Source organism: Quercus suber, unplaced genomic scaffold, assembly GCF_002906115.3.
Source record: "Quercus suber isolate HL8 unplaced genomic scaffold, Cork oak 2.0 scaffold_819, whole genome shotgun sequence".
Lineage (NCBI taxonomy): Eukaryota > Viridiplantae > Streptophyta > Magnoliopsida > Fagales > Fagaceae > Quercus > Quercus suber.
The window spans coordinates 146-18,524 of record NW_027070249.1 but is presented as its reverse complement, the minus strand read 5'-3'; the positions used below and the strand labels follow the sequence as shown (position 1 = coordinate 18,524).

Sequence of the window (18,379 nt, the reverse complement as noted above, 5' to 3'; positions counted from 1 at the left end):
GATTGTCAATGCTTCCAATTTAATTAACTTAATCTATAAATTAAGATTTATAAAACCTCCTATTTGTACACCTTTCATTAGAATTTTCTATTATTATTTTTAAAATGGTAAAATAAATAGTTTTATATAAGAACATAATCACAATAAATGCTTATTAATAACTACCAATTATCAAATTTCATACTTTAGAAAAATTAGAATAGAGAGAAGATAATATATTGTTGAATTTTTCCTTACATTGCATAGGTTATTGACTAGTCTATTTAGTATATATGAGGTAGAGAATTGGGCTTACCATCCTCATTAGGATTAATTAATTAGTGATGTTTGATTGAAGTTTGGCCTCGTTCAGATTAATTAGTGATGTTTGACCTACCAAAAATAGAGATTGGTGATAACATGATTTTAAAAGCTGGATCAAACCACCACCGCACACCCTTGGTGTGATGGTCACTCCACAAGTATAAGTGTTTGTGGAGTGTGGGGGTAAGGGTCGGGGTTCAAGTCTCCAGGAGGGAGTTCATACACTTATACACTTAGATTAGGTTAGAGTAGAATTCTATCTTGTATGAAAAAGCTGGATCAAACCAATTTATTCAACTATGAACTGAGACCTAAATCAGTCTAGTACAATTAAAAAAATTAAAATAAAACCGAAGAAATGTCAAAGTGGGTCAAAACTGGTCAAAAGAAAAATTAAACCGCCAAAATCGTTTTTTTTTCCTTGGTTTTGATTACCCTGATCGATTTTGATCCAATTTTTAGTTACAAGAAATTTAACTTATTAAAAAAAAAAAAAAAAGCTTATATGTTAGGCCTATAAAAAAAACTAGCTCATCATTAAACTAAAAATATATATATATATATATATGTATATTACGTCCGCACAAAATAAGTTAGTCTAATTTTGAACTAAAGAATGTTAAGACCGCACAAACACTAGCCAAGACATTCATGTTCGAAATTCTTGAAAGGACAAGAAAATATTATGTCCGCACAAACTTTAGGCCAATATTAAACTAAAGAATGCTAATTAAGCCTACACAAAAACTAGCTAATACATTTATGTTTGAAATTCTCAAGAGAGTGTTTTAATTATAGAGATTGAAGTATAGCTATTTCTTTCATTTTTTTTCAACATGGAACTTAATTAGGGTCAGACTCAGGATTTTAAACTAGCGGGGATTGGAGTATAAATAAAAAAAAAAAAAAACTCTAAGCATTCATATAGTATTAAAAAATATTGTTATTTCTAAATATACTAAAATGCAATCATCTACAAAAAAAAAAAAAAAAAAAAAAAAAAAATAATAATACTAGGTTGGCTAGGATTTTTTTTTTTGAAGTTAGAGCATTCATAACAGTAGTGCTAAAAATTTTAATTCTTAGCATCTTAAAAAGCTACTTTATTTATATTACCACCTCACTTTACAATACACCCAATATCAAATGTTCTATTTTTTATCACTTCATTTAAAATAATATAAACAACTTATTAAAATAATAAATGAAGAAAGAGAATTGAGTTTTTTAATTGAAGAAAGAGATATAATATATTTTAATAAAATATTTTTTATTTTTTTTAACTTTAGCTTTAGCTTTTCCAATAACACATGATTTTTTATTCTTTCGTGGTAAATAGTTTTGTTTTGTTTTGTTTTTTTTTTTTTTTTTGTGTGTGTGTGGCTAAAATACAATTACTATTGTGAATGTTTTATTATTTTTATTAAGTTTTTGAATTGAATAGTTGCTATTTGGGTTAGGCTGGCTAGGTTGATTAAGAAGAAGATGGACCTAAGGTTTTGGAAGGGAGTTCAATTACAAAAATAAAATATATAATAACTATATATATATATATATATTAGACCCAGGGGGCCCAGGCCCCCACCTGGGTTCGTCCCTGGTGGAACAGAAAGTCTTTCTTACAAAACAAGTCTCACATTGGAAAAAGAAAATGACATTAAGAATGTCTTTGCTTACAAATGCACAATTTTTCTCTCTCTATCTTTCATTCTTTATTCTTAGGGGATAAAAAATTTATCTAATTAATTTTCAAGAAGTAAGTTATTACTTATAACTAATGTCTCTTCTAGCTACGTTCAACAATAAGAAATATCTAAAGTATTTTGGGGCATCACAAGAAAAATATAAACCATATAAATCTATTCTATTTAATTATATTACTAAATAATGGTGAATCATTTTTTAAATAAATTAAATTATTTATGATGTCATTGACACTACCACTGGTCAGACTAGAAAATAGAAACAATCTATTTTTTTGTCAATCCTTTGTCAAGTTCAATTTTTAAAACCATGGATATTAATGCCTATGTCTGGCAGTAATTTGAATTTATTGAATATCATTTATTTTGTCCTAGAATACTGGTTAATGATTTCTTGATAAAAAAGGTACAACAAGACCCAGTTGAAGTGTAGGGTTATAGATCTTGCAATTTTAACCATTGTTATTGATTTCATTCCGTTCCGGCCGGAACAGCTAGAATTTTTCATACTGCGCAAACCGGTACGAGAATACCTCACGTTTCACCTCGGGTCAGATTTCAGGCTGTTTCGGGTCATTCCAGACAATTCTGGCCGATATAGGATTTGGCTTGTTTTAAAAAAAAAAAAATTTTTTTTTTTTTTTGGTGGTTAAGAACTTAGGAGTTAGGAGTTAAGATTAAGTGTTAAGAACTTAAGATATGTGATTGTGGTATACATTGTCATAAATAATGTCTTTTGTTTGTCCATTCCTTCTCCCTCTGTCATAAATTTTTTTTCTTATGATTTGTTTTGTGGTTAAGAACTTAGGAGTTATTATTTGATATTTAGTTATTGAATTGTAAATCTTCTTATTGTGTGATGTTATATTGATGTTTAAGACTTAAGAGTTAAGATTAAATGATTTGTATTATTTGATATTTAGTTATTTATTTATTAGAATTGACAATTTTATGTTCTACAAGAATATATATAAATTATTTTTTAGGAACCCCGAAACACCTTGAAATGGTACACCGAAATCGGCTGGTACCGAAATATTCCATTCTACTAGACAAATCGAAACGGGGTCCGAAACGGTATTATAACAATGATTTTAACTAAATGTAGTGGGGGCAAAAAGGGAAATCCAAGGATTTTTTAAGTTTTTTTTTGCTAGATAATACATCACCTTAAATATAGGTCTTTTCCCCTTATAATAAGTGGAGATGTAGGTTTTGAAACTAGGGTTTTTTTTTTTTGGTATAAGAAGATCATGGAATACTTCTAATCTACAAAGCTCTTGATTCCTTAAATGTGGTTTCAAAATTTGGTGAACAATCATAATTCATTTGAATCCGCTTATGAAGAAGCAATCTAATAGCAGTTTGACCTGAAAACATAGGTGAATAAAGTTTCAAGTTAATTTAAAAGTTACAAAAAAAAAAAAATTAAAATTCTTTTCAAAGAAAAATTTGTACTAAAAAAAAGTTTAAAGAAATTTTGAAATGTTTATTTAATTGAATGAAAGATGTATGATAAACAACTTGAAACATTTCATGTTACATAATTTAAGTGATGAACCATATTTACTAGAAATGCACACCTATAAGTATATATGCCTTTAAAAAAAAAATTATAATTAGACATGTATGAGTTATTGTAAATTAAGATTTTATTGACACAGGTACAACAACTTAACAGCCAAATTTCATCTAAGAGAGACGGTAAAAAATTAACAACCAAGTTTTTTCAAAGTGATTAAATTGCACCTTTTTTTTTTTTTTTTTTTTTTGCTGAATAAAGTGATTAGATTGAGAGAGACAGAGTAAAAAAATTAACAACCAATTTTTTCAAAGTGATTAAATTTCACTTCTTCTTCTTCTTCTTTTTTCCCCCCTGAATAAAGTATTAGATTGCACTTATACGGTTTGTACCACTTTCTGTTACAAACCCATGGGTAGAACTTATCCTTGAAAACCGGATTGTAATGGGAGGGTGCCCAAAAGCTTATAAACACATGTTTAAGTTTATACTTAAGCAATGTGGGTCACTAGGATCATAACATATGACCACGCTCCGCAATCGACATCCATGACAGCTCACTTTAGCGACACTAACCCGATGATATCTTTTTCTCTTTGGTGGCTTCACTCACCTATCAGTTATTTAATATAGCTTCTAGGTCATTCCCTCCGAGATTTGACCACAAAGCCACAACTCATTTGATCCCATACTCAATAAGTTACATTCAATTACTCGGAATTGTGGTTGGCTCTAATACCAAATGTTACAAACCCATGATAGAACTCATTCTTAAAAACTAGCTTGCAATGAGAAAGTACCTAAAAGCTTATAAACACATGTTTAAACTTTTATTTAAGTAATGTGGAACACTATGATCATAACACCCTCTTTAATTTGAGATATTTTCATTTCAGGTGTTTAAAATTTTAACTTTATACATAATATTTGATATCTTTTTTTAATTTAACCGTTCTATCTAATTCCATAATTAATTGATGCAGTTATTAAATGAAAGATAAGAGTTAAAAAAAAAAAACTAATTCCATAATTAATTGATGCAGTTATTAAATGAAAGATAAGAGTTAAAAAAAAAAAAAAAAGTGAAGAAGATAATTTAGTTTGACATGATGTTTATTTTTATTTTTCTGAATATTTTTTTTAAAAATTTCATATAAAAAGGACGGAACAATGAATACAACAAATTTCAATAAATGTTTGCCTCCCTCACAGTTTCAGAACCTCACTTATTGATTGGAAAGAGGATGCAATTTGCATGGCCCCTAATTATGCGAGCCAGGTGAGTGGGGTAGTATCATAGCCAGGTGAGTGGGGTAGTATTATCACCTTATCTATCATCATTCATCATCATCGATCATCATAATATATAATGAGATTAAATTGGGTCAGGAGCTGGCGTAAAAGGACTGATTTACGCCAGCCAATCCTGATCTGACACGTCAGCAAATAATAAAAAAACATTTTTTTTTCTCTCCCTCTATCCTCTTCCCATCTCCCTCACTTTTCCAATTACATTGGAGGCTTGAAACAACGTTGAAGGAGCCACAACCTCTGTTTTCTTCATATCTCCCTCTCTTCTGCAAAATACTCTGAAAGCCTGCAAATTTTATAAAAAATCCCAGCAAAGAGCTGTTCACGCACCTAAACAAACCATCAATGGAACTCACAAAAAAATACAGTGAGAAACCGATGCCACGAACTCAGTTCCACCCAAAAAAAAAATCAACCCAACAGTTTCAACTAGCAATTTTACTTCAAGAAAAATAGAAGACATACAAACAAGAAATAAACAAACAAGAAATCACAGAAGGAAAAAATAGAAGACATACCCATGAGTGAAGCCTTAAGCAAATAGGTCCTCCATAGAACCTGATCCATGGGTGACATGGTTCCAAGCTTTGTACCCTTGTTCTGGATCTTAACAATGCTCATAAGGCTTAATAGTAGAATCACAGACATGGTACCAGCTATAGTTTTCACGGTGGCAGGACCTTTCCCAGTCTTCAGCTGATCCAAACTCTTTATCACAAGCTCTCTCAAAGCCCAATCTTGACCAATAGAAGAAATGCCAAAACACATCCTCAGCAAACAAAACCAAGAACAACAACAGAATCATTTCTCTCCTTCAACAAAGCAAGCCTTAATTTTTCTCTCTCCAATGCCAATTAATATTCACAAAAATTTATAAAAACCCACTTCACCAAAACAAGTTTTAAGCTTTAAAAAATGAGGTTTTTTTCAAATCCATAGATCCACAGACCCATCCATTAACAAAAAGCAAGAAACTTTCTTGCAGAGACCCATTTGCTCTTTCTGGTTGGAACAAGAAAAACACACACTAGAATCATATCAGCAGTAAACAAATGCAAAAGCCTTAATTTTCCTAAAATGGGTTGAGGAAATAAAGGAAACCCACTTCAAAAAACCTGGTTTTATCTTTAAAACAATGAGGGTTTAACGCCACAGATCTGTGCATTTAGTCATATGTAGATAGAAAGAAAGAAAGAAAGAGCGGAGACCCATTTGTTCTTTTAATGGCTTTTTTTTTTTTGTGAAAATTGATTTGTTAATATTGGCTTGGGGATTAACGGGGTTGTAAATAAGCCAATTGGTTTTTTCTCATTTGCTTTTTTTAGGCCAAAAGGTATTAAAGGGGCCAAATGAAAAGAATGTAGAAACTGCTGGGTTGATTTTTTTTTGGGTGGATTTGAGTTTGTGGCATAGGTTTCTCACTGTATTTTTTTGTGAGTTCCATTGATGGATGGTTTGGGTGCGTGAACAGCTCCTTTGCTGGGATTTTTTTATAAAATTTGCAGACTTTCAGAGGATTTTGCAGAAGAGAGAGAGACATGAAGAAAGAGAGGCTGTGGCTCCTTCAACGTTGTTTCAAGCCTTCAATGTTTCTGGAAAAGCGAGGGAGATGGGAAGCGAATAGAGGGAGAGAAGAAATATTTTTTTATTATTTGTTGATGTGTCAGGTCAGGATTGGCTGGCGTAAATCAGCCCTTTTACGCCAGCTCCTGACCCAATTTAATCTCATATATAATACCAAAATATTCTTACACGCGTGGAGAGTGGGAATTATGGGATAGTATCTCTCTAACCAGCTTGCATTGATGTTAGGCTTCAACAAGAAAGAAAAAAAAAAGGGTTAAATCACAACCAGACTGACCTTCTCTGTCTTTCTCTGCTTGCTGTTTCTGTTACTATTGCCAGAGTCTCTTGCCTGCCCTTCTCTCATGTAATATGTATATGTGACATGACAGTCCGATTCAGACATATTTATTGTTTTTATAAAAAGCTAGGGAAAGTTAAATCATTCATCTATCTTTTAGACATGACCCACTCACAAAGAGCCACCACATACATCCAAATTACCAACTACATGATTTGACGTTTCAGATTCTGTACTCTTAACTCTTTTCCCAGCAAACAATGAAACGAGAAAGAAAAAAAAACCCATTACATAACAAATGGAACCGTATCTCTTTCTCTCTCTGGGTATCATTTCACACCCATTTTTACTATACCAAGTTGATTCCTGCTAGCAAAACACAATTGGGTTTTTTGTTGCTACATATCACAGTTCTGTCCACTTTTGTCATATGCTTATGCTTTGGATATATACATACAACAAAAGGTAACACTGTACAAGTGGTGGTGATATACCATGCACGACTCACCAGTCAACCTGCAAATGCATCACACACACACACACACACTTTACTTCAAATCAACGGTACAAAATGCTCACAACCATCACCCACCGTGTCACTAGGTTTTCACCTCGTCAGCATGACAAAAGCAATATGCATTGGTTTGTGGGTCTTGTTAGTTGTTAGGCAATTGGAACTGTAAAAAAAAGTTCTGCCTCAAGAAAAAGAAAGAAAGAGAGAGAGAGAGAGAGAAATGAAGTAAGTAAAAGCGTTACTGACTTAGCTATTAGTTATGCAAAGTTGCTTGAGATGCACTTGTTTGATAATTTGAGACTTGAAAGAGACAACTAGTATAATCAATTAAAGTGTTAATGACCCATTAATGATTAATTAAGAGTTTGCGGCTATTATATTGTATAGTTTAACTATTGTTTTTCTTTTGGTAAGAGAGTGATTGACATTTTACACAACAACCGACTGTTTTGGTTGGGTAGAACCTAGGTTTTCATCTTAAACTACAGCTTTTTTTTCATTTTTGTTTTTTGTTTTTACTCTCTATTTTACTTCATACTAACTTTTGAAAAAGTAGATTGATTCAACAAGGTATTGCATTAGTCAACAATCTGTGAACTGCGATGGATATATGTAGATGGCTTTCAAAGAATATTTGTTTGGTTTGGTTGGCCAACCTGAGCCTTGATAAAAGTTATTTTCGTGTATCCCAAGGTTGCGTCGTCTATGTCTATCACTCTGCATGCTTTTCGTGCCCTCAAATTCGGTGTTTAATTTCACTTTCATTTTATTTTATTTTATTTATTTTTTTGAGTGAAATTTCACTTTCATTTAGTTATCTATCTTTTTTTTTTAATCATATTCATATATATACTATAAAATATTTTATCTCTGCTATCGATCAGTGAACGTGACAGGTGAGTGAACACATGCAATGCAAGAACTTTATCTATCATCTCCTTCATATTGCTTCACAAAGCTTCCGAGTATTGGATGGGACATGAGCAAGACACGTGGCGTTTTTGGACACGTCCCGTGTCTGTATTCTGTGTAATACACAGTGGCACTAATGTTGCATTCTCTCTCTCTCTCCCTCTCTCTCTCTCTCTCTCTCTCACGTTGAGGACCACGTAACCTTATGTGTTTGTTCCACGATCCATAGAGTTTTTGGCTTAATTCTTAACACATTTTGAAATGTGGGTTTTGTTATTACCACCATTTTAGCTAGAAGAGAGAGAGAGAGAGAGAGAGAGTTGTGTTGGTAAACAAACAACCGCACATTATTCGATGAGATATATAATGTATACTTAAAAGATATGAAGTACAAAGATAATAAATGCAATCACAAGAATAGCAGTCATCATTTCCAAACAGTTAGAAATGGAAAGCACACAATAACAAAAGATGGTGGAGGTTCAAATAGGGGCATCCTGTTTGGTTAGGAGACTTTCATCAACCTCATAATAATTTTAGTAGTTACATAGCACAGAGGAACTAGCATGCTACTCACAGGGTACCATTCGGCTTTAGTAGAATCCATTAGACTTTTGACTTCCCTGATCTGTTCCGGCTAATGCCTGGTCCAACTTTCCCTGCTTGTTATTGCCATCCAGCTTTAGCCCAAAGTGAATGTGAGGAAAATGTGCCCACTGCAAAGAATACATTAAAGTTTTTAGCATCCTTAACATCATATTATATATATATATATATATATACATATATTGCATTTTTATCAATCATCACATTAAGAGTTGCTTGACTATGTTAAGTGAAGTCCAACCTGCAATATTTTTAACATTTTAAATGGGATGTAAAGCAGAGACAAAGTTCAAAATCAAAATTAACTTTGATAGAACAAACTAAGTGTGGTATATGCCAATGCAAATGATAACTATAGAGTAGTGACAACAATAGTAATGATTTGAAGAAAAAAAAGATACATGAAATTTACAAAAAGCAAAGTAAATTTCGTCAAGCAATCATATTCATATGGCTAGTTTCTCTTTGTCTTGGTCTTGCTAAGAATATTCATTGCGTATTCAATAAGAAGGTGCACTTAAGAACATCTTAAAGCAAGTGAGGTACTGGCAAAAGGTTTATTTATTCATGCTATTAGTCCCTCTATGAAAACAAATGCCATACAAAAATCATTTGGCACTGCCTTCATTGTATTCGACTTGATCATCATGTCTACAAATCAATGGGTATGAGCCAATTTTACCAACTTTGGTTAAAATTAGTACCAGTGACATCATGAGGGGTCATACCCATTAATTGTTAAACAAATGTACCCTTCTAATGTACAATGTAGTCAAACGATCATAAGAGATGCAGGTAAACCTAAAACACAAGCTTTACTTTTATTAATGCATTGAACAACATCATATGAGCATTAAATCTAACATAAACCTTTTGTCCCCCCTAATTTCTCACATAATTTGAACTGTTGACCTCACACGTAGGTAATTTTAAGTTTTAACCCCTAGATGTGATTTAGCCAACAAGCAAAATGGCAAGAGAAGCAAAGCTTATCCCATCACTGTATATATATATATATATGATTAAGAAAAGAAACTTGGATTCTATTTATATTTCGTGATTTAAGATTGATTTCTTCACTCATGTGTACAAAAGTGTTCCGTCATTTAAAACGGGACATTAGATACACATTTAAGTTTATAATATTTAATCTAAGCATTAAATTGATTCAATTTTGATAATTTTCCTTGATAAAGTTCAAGAGAAATTCTATGGACAATATTGTGCTGCATCATCCGGATATCTTATTTTTCCAAATTCCAAGTAAATAGAAACATTGAGATTATGCGAATTCCAAGTAGAGTTACTCGCTAGCTCTAAGAGCTATGCGAGTTCAATGGCCTGTAATGTGATATTTATTAAAGAAGACTTCATGTTAATAAACATTATACTATAGGTTATCAATATTTAGTGATCTTGGTGCAGCAGGTCCTTAAATTTGTGTAAAGGGGTTATTTATTTTTAGGTAAATTACCCCCCCCCCCTCCAAAAAAAAAGAAGCTATATTTTTATTTTATTTTAGCTAAAAAAATAAATGAAAATCTATCACCCAATTTATTATGCACTTCTTAAGCCTTAAAACTAAAAAAAAATTAACCAAAAATTATCTTTATTTGAAAATGAAAATAATCTCCAATCGTTATTAATTTCTATAAAACTAAAGATAAATTTATTAAAACTATCACCCAATTTACCATGCACTTCTTAAACCTTAAAACTAAACAATTAACCAAAAATTAACTTTATTTGAAAATGAAAATAACCTCCAATCGTTATTAATTTCTATTAAACTAAAGATAAATTTATTAAAGAGCCCTAACTTCAGTCTTAAACACTCTAATTCACATAAACAACCTAAACATTCAAAATTTGAAATCCCTCTGATGTAAAATATATTTAATTTCATATAATTCAATAACGAAGGGAGGTTATTTGCAATTTTTGGGTAATGTTAGCTGGTTGATTACTTAGTTTTGAAGTTTAGGGAAATGTAAATTAAGTGATTTTTTAAGATGGTCTTTACCCCTATTTAAAAAAGAAAAAAAAAAAGAAAAGAAAAAAGAAAAAGAAAAGATCAGGACATCGATAACCTATGATATGGTAGAATTTAATGCAATATGCAAAAAGTAATATTCAAAAACACCACTACCCCCCCCCCCCTACCAACTACTACATGATCAAATAAAATCTAATACCCATGCAATCAATATAATACCGAATTCTAGTAAAAGCATGTGATTAGATAACTAAAAAACACTTATCAATAATTTTTTTTTTTTTTAAAGTTTGGTTTACTTCCAATACCTTTTTAAAATGAATTTCTTTTCATTTTACTGAGAGACTGCATATCATACACTAACTAAATAAAATGTGGAAATTAAAACTCACTATCATTTGCCATTGTATATTTTTTTGAAACTATTTGTTATTGTATATTTAAAACAAAAGAACATGTCCAGTTAAAAAAGTACTTAAGGAAAAAAGAAAAAGAAAAAAGAAGAAGGTGATGTAAGTGTATATCCATTAACTCCTCACCCATGAATTCATTATTTTCTACTCTTCCCAAATTGATGATGTCTAAATTTTTTTTTTAAATGAAACAAAATAAAAAATGCTAAGAGAGAGAGAGAGAGAGAGAGAGAGAGAGAGAGAGAGGCAATATTGATATTGAAGAGCAACACGGCCTTAGCTCCTATGGCATGATGACACTAATTAAAGGCAAGGTCATCGATTGGAAGATTTTGTAGGGAGAAGAGTGATGGAACTTGTTGAGGTCATCGACGACAAGGGGTATGGCCACAAGGGTGGCTCAACTTCTTGAGCTTGTTTGCATTAGTGTCTCTTTGTTGATGGCTAAGAATCCAAGAGAGAGAGATGAGGAGGAAAAGAAATAGTAGAAGAGAGAAAGAGGGATTAAGGGGAAGAGGGGGGTTCATGTTGAAAGGGTAAAGTACTTTGTGATTCGAAGGGGTCAAGTTTACGTTGTGAAAAATTATTTAACTCAAAAAATCACCTAGAAAAAATATAACTAGAAGGCCACAACCGGCCACTCACTCATTCGAAACCTAACCATTCAAGTCGAGCAGGGGCGACTCCACTTGGAGCCTAGGGGTTCAAAATTTCAAATGAACCCCCTGAATTGAACCCAAAAAAAAAAATGATTATAATATTTATTTATTTATTTTTCCTATTTTGACACTTAAAATAAAAATTTGAACACCCTAACCTTTATCCCAACTGAAATAATTTTAAATATAAGCATTTTAACAATATCTTGACATTTTTAAACACAAAGAAAAATCTCAATAACAAATTAATTTGTGAAAAAATTTTAATTAGCCCAACAACAAAAATAGAATTTGCTAATCTTAAACCTTAGAAAAAGCTCATGTAAATCTTAAGAAATTTTAAATAATTCAATCAAATGAGAAATTACTAGATGAATGATTGCTTGACCATGTACATTGAAACATACGTAGCTAGTAGATTGATAATGAAGATATCATGCAATAATTTCAAAATACGAAAAATTGTAGAAGACAATTGTAAAACTTTATGTATTAAAGATTTTTTGTTTTGTTTTTTTTTTGTTTTTTTTTTTTTGTGATGTCGATATATTTAATTTATTCTTTGTTTAAAATTTTGTATAATTTATGTTTCTTATTAAACTCTCTAGAAAATAATCCTGGAGCCGCCACTAAAGTCAAGCTAGATTAGCAAGTTGCCGATCACCTATAGTGGTGCCAATGATATGAATTGTTTTGTCAATGAATTTTTGCAAATTGCTCCCAATGGGCGTAATACCACCATAATGAAATTCAAGGGTTGTTGGCCTTTTTTCATTGGAGTGAATTTTATAGATTAATCCTACATTAAAAGTGATGTCAAGTACACAACATTCTTGTTTTATGAAGTTTAGAAGAGGTGATTGATAAATAGTTTTACCTCATTGTTTTAGATAGTAATTAATCCTACGATAATGATATTTATAATATACTTCCAACTTTTGATAAAAGAACCCTAGAATTAATAAAAAGGTTGAATATCGCATTGCTAGAATTGGTGTTAAGAAAAAAAGAAAAAGAAAAAAAAAAGACAGAATTAATGTAAGTTTTCCATTAATATAACTACCTAAGGTAGCGGAACTTATATAGGTCATAATATGACAATGATGTACCACCCCTCTGCCCTCTATTTATTAATTCTTTTAGTGTGAGTGTGACCTTTAGAGTTTGATACATACATTATTTACAGTCATTAAGACGTCTATGAAGCTAGGCTGTTTGGCTATTCCGTATGAGTTCACTGATATAACTTAAAACCACCGGCATTCATTATAGTTTACTACTTAATTTGTTTACCCTAAAGACAGAAATAGTTAGTACCTAAAAATGTGGTAGAATATTGCTTAACTTACAAGATTGTACTTGCTAGCTAGAGCAACAAAAGGCCAAGATAGGAATTTCTTTAGATACATAATGGCCTCTTTTTCACCATGGTATAAGGCTTTAGATAGAACTATAAGGCTGGAAAAGTAGAGAAAGACAAAAAGGAAAAAATTATAGAGCCCATCATATAATAGATCTGTTTGCCTAGGCTTATAAGTTGACTTGTTTTTTAAGATAGCTTTTGAACAGTTTTTTGAAGCTTCATTTTTCTTTATTAGGCGCAGTGTATGTACCTTTACCTAAATTATTCTTTAAGTCAAATAAACGAATAGATTTAAACTATCCCAAGTGAACATTGAGATGGTTAAGGTTTTGAGAGTGGATTTGTATTTCATTTTGTCAGGCAGCAAGTAAATTAGAGCGATCTAAATGGTTTTTATTCACCACTCACATTCTTTGCAGCTGTACTAAAAGCTTCCCTGTGGCTGATATCAGGATTACTAGCCTTAATCCTTTGGATTTCCTCCCTGCAAAGTGCAACAAATAAGTTACATGCAAGCTCAAGGTATATACATGTTAATAATCTCTCAATTTCAAGACCAAATCCAATTCCTGCCATCACTCATAATCAAGTTAGTCTCTGAGAGAGAGAGAGAGAGAGAGAGAGAGAGACTAAAAACCATTTTACTTACTTAATAAACCTGTTATATGCTGAAGGAACCCGTTGTCTCTTCTCTGGGGCTGTGATGTACACAAAAATTTATAACACAATTTAGATTGCTTTTATCAATTGTAAGTACAATGCTTTGAATACAATTATAGGCATAGGAATTTGTTGCATAATGAACGTGTGTATGATTAGTATTATTAAGCATTGAATATTGACTGACTATAATCTTAAATACACTGGGAAGCAGTGCAAAAGTTCACGGTGTTTTAACATTCCATCTGTTAAACTATGCTGTGGTCCGTCGCCCCTTTGTTTTTAGGCACTTAGTGCAACTTCTCAATCACGCTTCATCTGTAAACACATGCTGTGTCCTGTTGTATTATTGAATCTGAATTAAGTTCGCATGGTCTAGACCTCTAAAGGTAGCCTATTTATCCGAGTTATTAGGGAAAACAAAATTGGAACTGTATAAGACAATGAAGGTTCCTACGTACGCTACCTCTGCTATGAATTAATGATGAGTCAAATTAGTTAGGTAAAGTCACCATCTTTGGAGGGTCTGTGGATGAGTAGAGAATAAAATCATGTGCTTAATTTGGGTACTTAGAAATTTGCAAAACAATTAAACTTATATTATATGACCCATGGCCTCGATGATGAAGTGGTTCTGCCTGCTTATGTACTTTTGCCAGCTGGGTAGAGACACTGTGTTCAAAGCTTTAGTGGCCATCATTAATTAAGCCTGAGAAGTTGGTTACACATTTAAACTTTATTGTATTATACTGCTTATAATATGTTCCTACAAATATGTTTCATACCTATCAATGTCTATATATGTATACACATTAGTACGTAGTTCATAAAAAAATTTATACACATTAGTATAAACTAATTAATGAATATGGAGAGAGAGAGAGACTTACGGCGAATGGGGGCCATTCTGGGTTGTTCATGCTCTACAGCCTCGAATGCAGAAAACTTATTGCATTTGGAAGATGACCCACAGTCATCAGAGCTAATGTGCTGCTTCTGCTCCAACAAGAGAAAGAATTAGACCACCATATTTACACTAGCAAAATCTTTCCCCTTATTGTTTGCTTAGGGAGAGCTTTGACTATGATTTTTTTAGTCAAAATTACAACTTAGCTTGATCGGAATCTTGGAGCATTTTAAAGGGCTAAGTTGTATACAAAAGGAAATTAAGTCCTCTCTTAGACTAGCAAATTAAGTACTCTAAACATTCTAATATTTTGGCAGAGAGAATAAAATATAGTCACCCATAGCAATCTGCAAGAGAAGCTCTAACTCAACTGGCACATTCTCTTTTAAGTGGAGGGTGAGAGAACATAGTTTTCAAGACCCGTAGAGTGACTCAACAATAATAAAAAAACAATTTCTAGGAAAAACGATTCCAAAGGAATTTGATAACATATATACCTGGGGATCTTGCGGAGGAACTGCTTGAACCGTAGCTCCCATGTTAACTGACAGCAAATTAGCACAATGTCCGCATCTTACAGTCACCATGTTGAACAAACTGCTGCATGGTACACTAACCTGCAAATACCCATTTTGCAAAACAAAAAATCATTTCTGAGATAAAACCATGTTTTGGAACTTTTGTCTTGTGTAACTTTGATGCCCCCAGCTGGCTCTCACTATCTCTCTTTCTCTTTCTCTCACACACACATCCAAAGTATATGGAACCCAAAATGTTTTACTAACGGAAGTACACACCATCACACCGCATTAAACCGTAACCCAAAACCTAAAGCCTTACACCAATAAGTCAAGCATGTGGAACCTCAGCTACTTATGACCATATAAAGCTCCCAAGATTTTTTTTTTTAAAATGAACAAGCAGTAAAGAAATTCTTACAGATCAACAACTAGCTAAACCGCACCTTCTAGTCTATGAATCTAGAAGGAAATGTTAAAAATATAGAAGAAGAAGAAGAAGAAGAAGAAGAGGAAGAGGAGGGATGGATATGCATAAATTTCAGCAACTTGATTATATATATCACTTTCATTCATTCTTTTAATAATATTCCTTTTCTGGGCAAGAAAAAAATGTGTTGAATTCACTCTGCAAAGAGAGCAGCCACAGCGCTAATTAGCATTGACCTCTAGAACTAACAGGCCTCACATGGGGGATAACTATAAGGACTTCTTGCCCTTCATTCATTTTAAAGTCTCAGACTCTCTCTCTCCCTCTCTCTCTCCCTCTTTTCCTTTCGGTGCGTCTCCTGACTTTTCTGCTCACTGACACCCGCAAGCAAGATTATGAAAAATAGAAAATATAACTTTTCTACTAAAAAAAAAACAAAAACAAAATTTACAGAGAGAGGTAGATGAAAACGACGTGACTGGAACGAAAACCATAAAGGCCATCAACCATTAACCCACATCATCATGAAACAGACTAATTTACTGCTCTTTACAGTGTTTAAGAAATATCTCAGTTTTTTTTTTTCCTTTTATTTTTCAAAAAGAGAGAGAGAGATATACATTACAAAGGAGAGAGATGCATAAAAGGGGTGGTTTGAAAGAAGCATCCTATGATGAAAGAGAAAGCATTTGCTATGGCTATGATTTTCTTTGACAGTTCTATCTCTCTCCACAAAATTCTTGTAGAAAAGAAAGCAAAGTACTCATTTTTCACCAGAAGCAATATGCGAGCATGAATCTTTGCGAAAACTTTGATCATATCTTTGATCATAATAATGCTTCACTGGCGTTGTATAGGTGGGAACAGAAGCACCCACCTCCAGGAGATAGCAAATCAGAGAGAGAAAGAGAAAGAGAGAGAGAGAAATCATACAATGAATGAAGTAGTGCATCACGAGAAACAGTGATAAAAGCTGGGTAATTACTATCCTAGAAACAGAAATTGACTACTCTTTCATTGTAGAGTAGCATGAAACTGTGTTGAGGTCTGCAAAGCTAATTCAAAGCCTCCGCCTTGACTTTTACCATGACTTTGGAATTGGGAAGAAGATAACCCTAATGGCCTAATATCAACCTAGCTCTTAAAGTTGATATATATCTTCGTATATCTAGCGGCAACCCTAGTTGGTCATAGCTTCAAAATGCTTTATATATTGAAGATGATAGGGATCGCTTTGTTTAGCTGGCAGCAATCGCTTGTCACTGTTGAAATTTTTTTTCTTTCACTACCAAACTTTGTGTTGCAGGAGAGCGAGGCCTAGAACTAGAAGATCATCAAGAATTTTTCATAGTACCTGAACTGTAAACTGTGTTTCTTCATCTACTTTGGGCTTAACATCCCAACTCATATCTAAGCCCGGTCTCAACCGTACATGAATTTCTCCTTGTTTGCAATGGAATCTTGATGCATATTTGGAAGCTTTGAGGGAAAACCCAGTTCAAATTTCTCATAAAATATAACACATGAGACAAGAATCTTTGGTTAATTCCATGTAAATCAAGAAACCCACGAAAGATTTTCAATTGGTATGGAAAATTTTTACTAAAAATGGAAACTTTTAAAAGCTTGGGATACAATGTAAAAACTACAAAAGCACATCTTGCATCTAAATTCTTGCAAGTTGTTCTAAGCTGGGTTTGGATTTTATAACTAATATAGCTAGTCAGCTAGGCAGCCCAAAAAAAAAAAAGCATTTTGATGATAATCATAAATCGAGCTGATCAGAGAGCTCGGTTTGGTGGATTCAGTAGTGGGAAAAGAAAGCTAGTTTGGGAAGGATAAGAAAATAGAAAGAAGCATAAAGAAAGAGAGAGAATTGAGGGTAGTACCGCTAAAATGGTGTTGCAGAAGTTGCAGTGAACATAACAAACACGTTCGGAGGATGCCATCATGTCCAGTGACATAGTTTTTGAGCTCTAATTGTGAATTGTATTGCTGGATCAAGGAGAATTCTTCACTTCTTCTATAAAGAAAGAAAGAAGAAAGGTGAACAAGTATATAGGAGGAGGATTGTGATCAATCAATAAGATGGAATGGGAACAAAGACAAAGAGAAGAAAATGTTTTTTTTTTTTAAATATTATGGAGAGAGAGAGAGAGAGAGAGAGGGAAGGAATGTACAAAAATCTCAAAGGTAAGGATTTGAGATGACTAGTCTGGTCGGGAAAAACAAGTGGAACTGTAGGAGTGGGGATAGTGGTATTTTTTTTTTTGTAATGTGAAGAAAAGATGGTTTATGGGAAAGGCGGATTGTGGATTTATGGGAGAGAGAGAGAGTGGGGAACGGTGTGTGAGGTATGTGTGTGTTATGATTGAGAGAATGAGTGGGTGGGAGTGACCCATCTCTAACCATCCTGGCTTTCTGTAGCGGACGAGGGGGGCGAGTTATTAATTCTTGGAATGTTTAGAGATTATCACAGAAGTAAACTTTTTTCCCTGGGAATCTGAGACGTGTTAATTAGAGCTTAAGATAAATAATAATAAATGTTAGAGTATCTATTAGGCAAATTTTTGTACTTATTAAAAAATGGACAGTAATTTTTATTTTTTACCTACTTACTTTTTCAAATATACTTTCTAACAAATTTTTTATTCAATTCTCTGTCTCATTTAAATATTATTTCTTCATTCATTATTTA

The 18,379-nt window shown here is 32.7% G+C and overlaps 1 protein-coding gene across 2 annotated transcripts; it reads right to left on the bottom strand.

Moving 5' to 3' along the window:
* Positions 1–8,476: 8,476 nt before the first annotated feature.
* Positions 8,477–18,073, bottom strand: LOC112040842 (putative axial regulator YABBY 2). Of its 2 annotated transcripts, XM_024073775.2 has the most exons (7): positions 17,862–18,073; positions 17,571–17,704; positions 15,231–15,350; positions 14,717–14,822; positions 13,816–13,864; positions 13,575–13,650; positions 8,477–8,845 (listed from the first exon to the last, which is right to left on the bottom strand). In XM_024073775.2, exons 2-7 carry the CDS (start codon positions 17,643–17,645, stop codon positions 8,723–8,725), a joined length of 549 nt encoding a protein of 182 aa, XP_023929543.1. In that variant the 5' UTR covers positions 17,646–17,704; positions 17,862–18,073; the 3' UTR covers positions 8,477–8,722. The 2 variants fall into 2 exon arrangements, with proteins under 2 accessions (XP_023929543.1, XP_065623609.1); XM_065767537.1 differs by lacking the exon at positions 17,862–18,073 and having other exon boundaries at positions 17,571–17,840.
* Between the last annotated feature and the right edge of the window lie 306 nt (positions 18,074–18,379).

Excerpts from the sequence above, each read along its gene's own strand:
- LOC112040842 (XM_024073775.2), bottom strand. The coding sequence starts at position 17,645 with ATGTCACTGGACATGATGGCATCCTCCGAACGTGTTTGTTATGTTCAC. Across the intron at positions 15,351-17,570 it reads TCTGCAACACCATTTTAGCG|GTTAGTGTACCATGCAGCAG; the intron begins GTACTACCCTCA and ends GGGTATTTGCAG. Across the intron at positions 8,846-13,574 it reads TTAGTACAGCTGCAAAGAAT|TGGGCACATTTTCCTCACAT; the intron begins GTGAGTGGTGAA and ends TATTCTTTGCAG.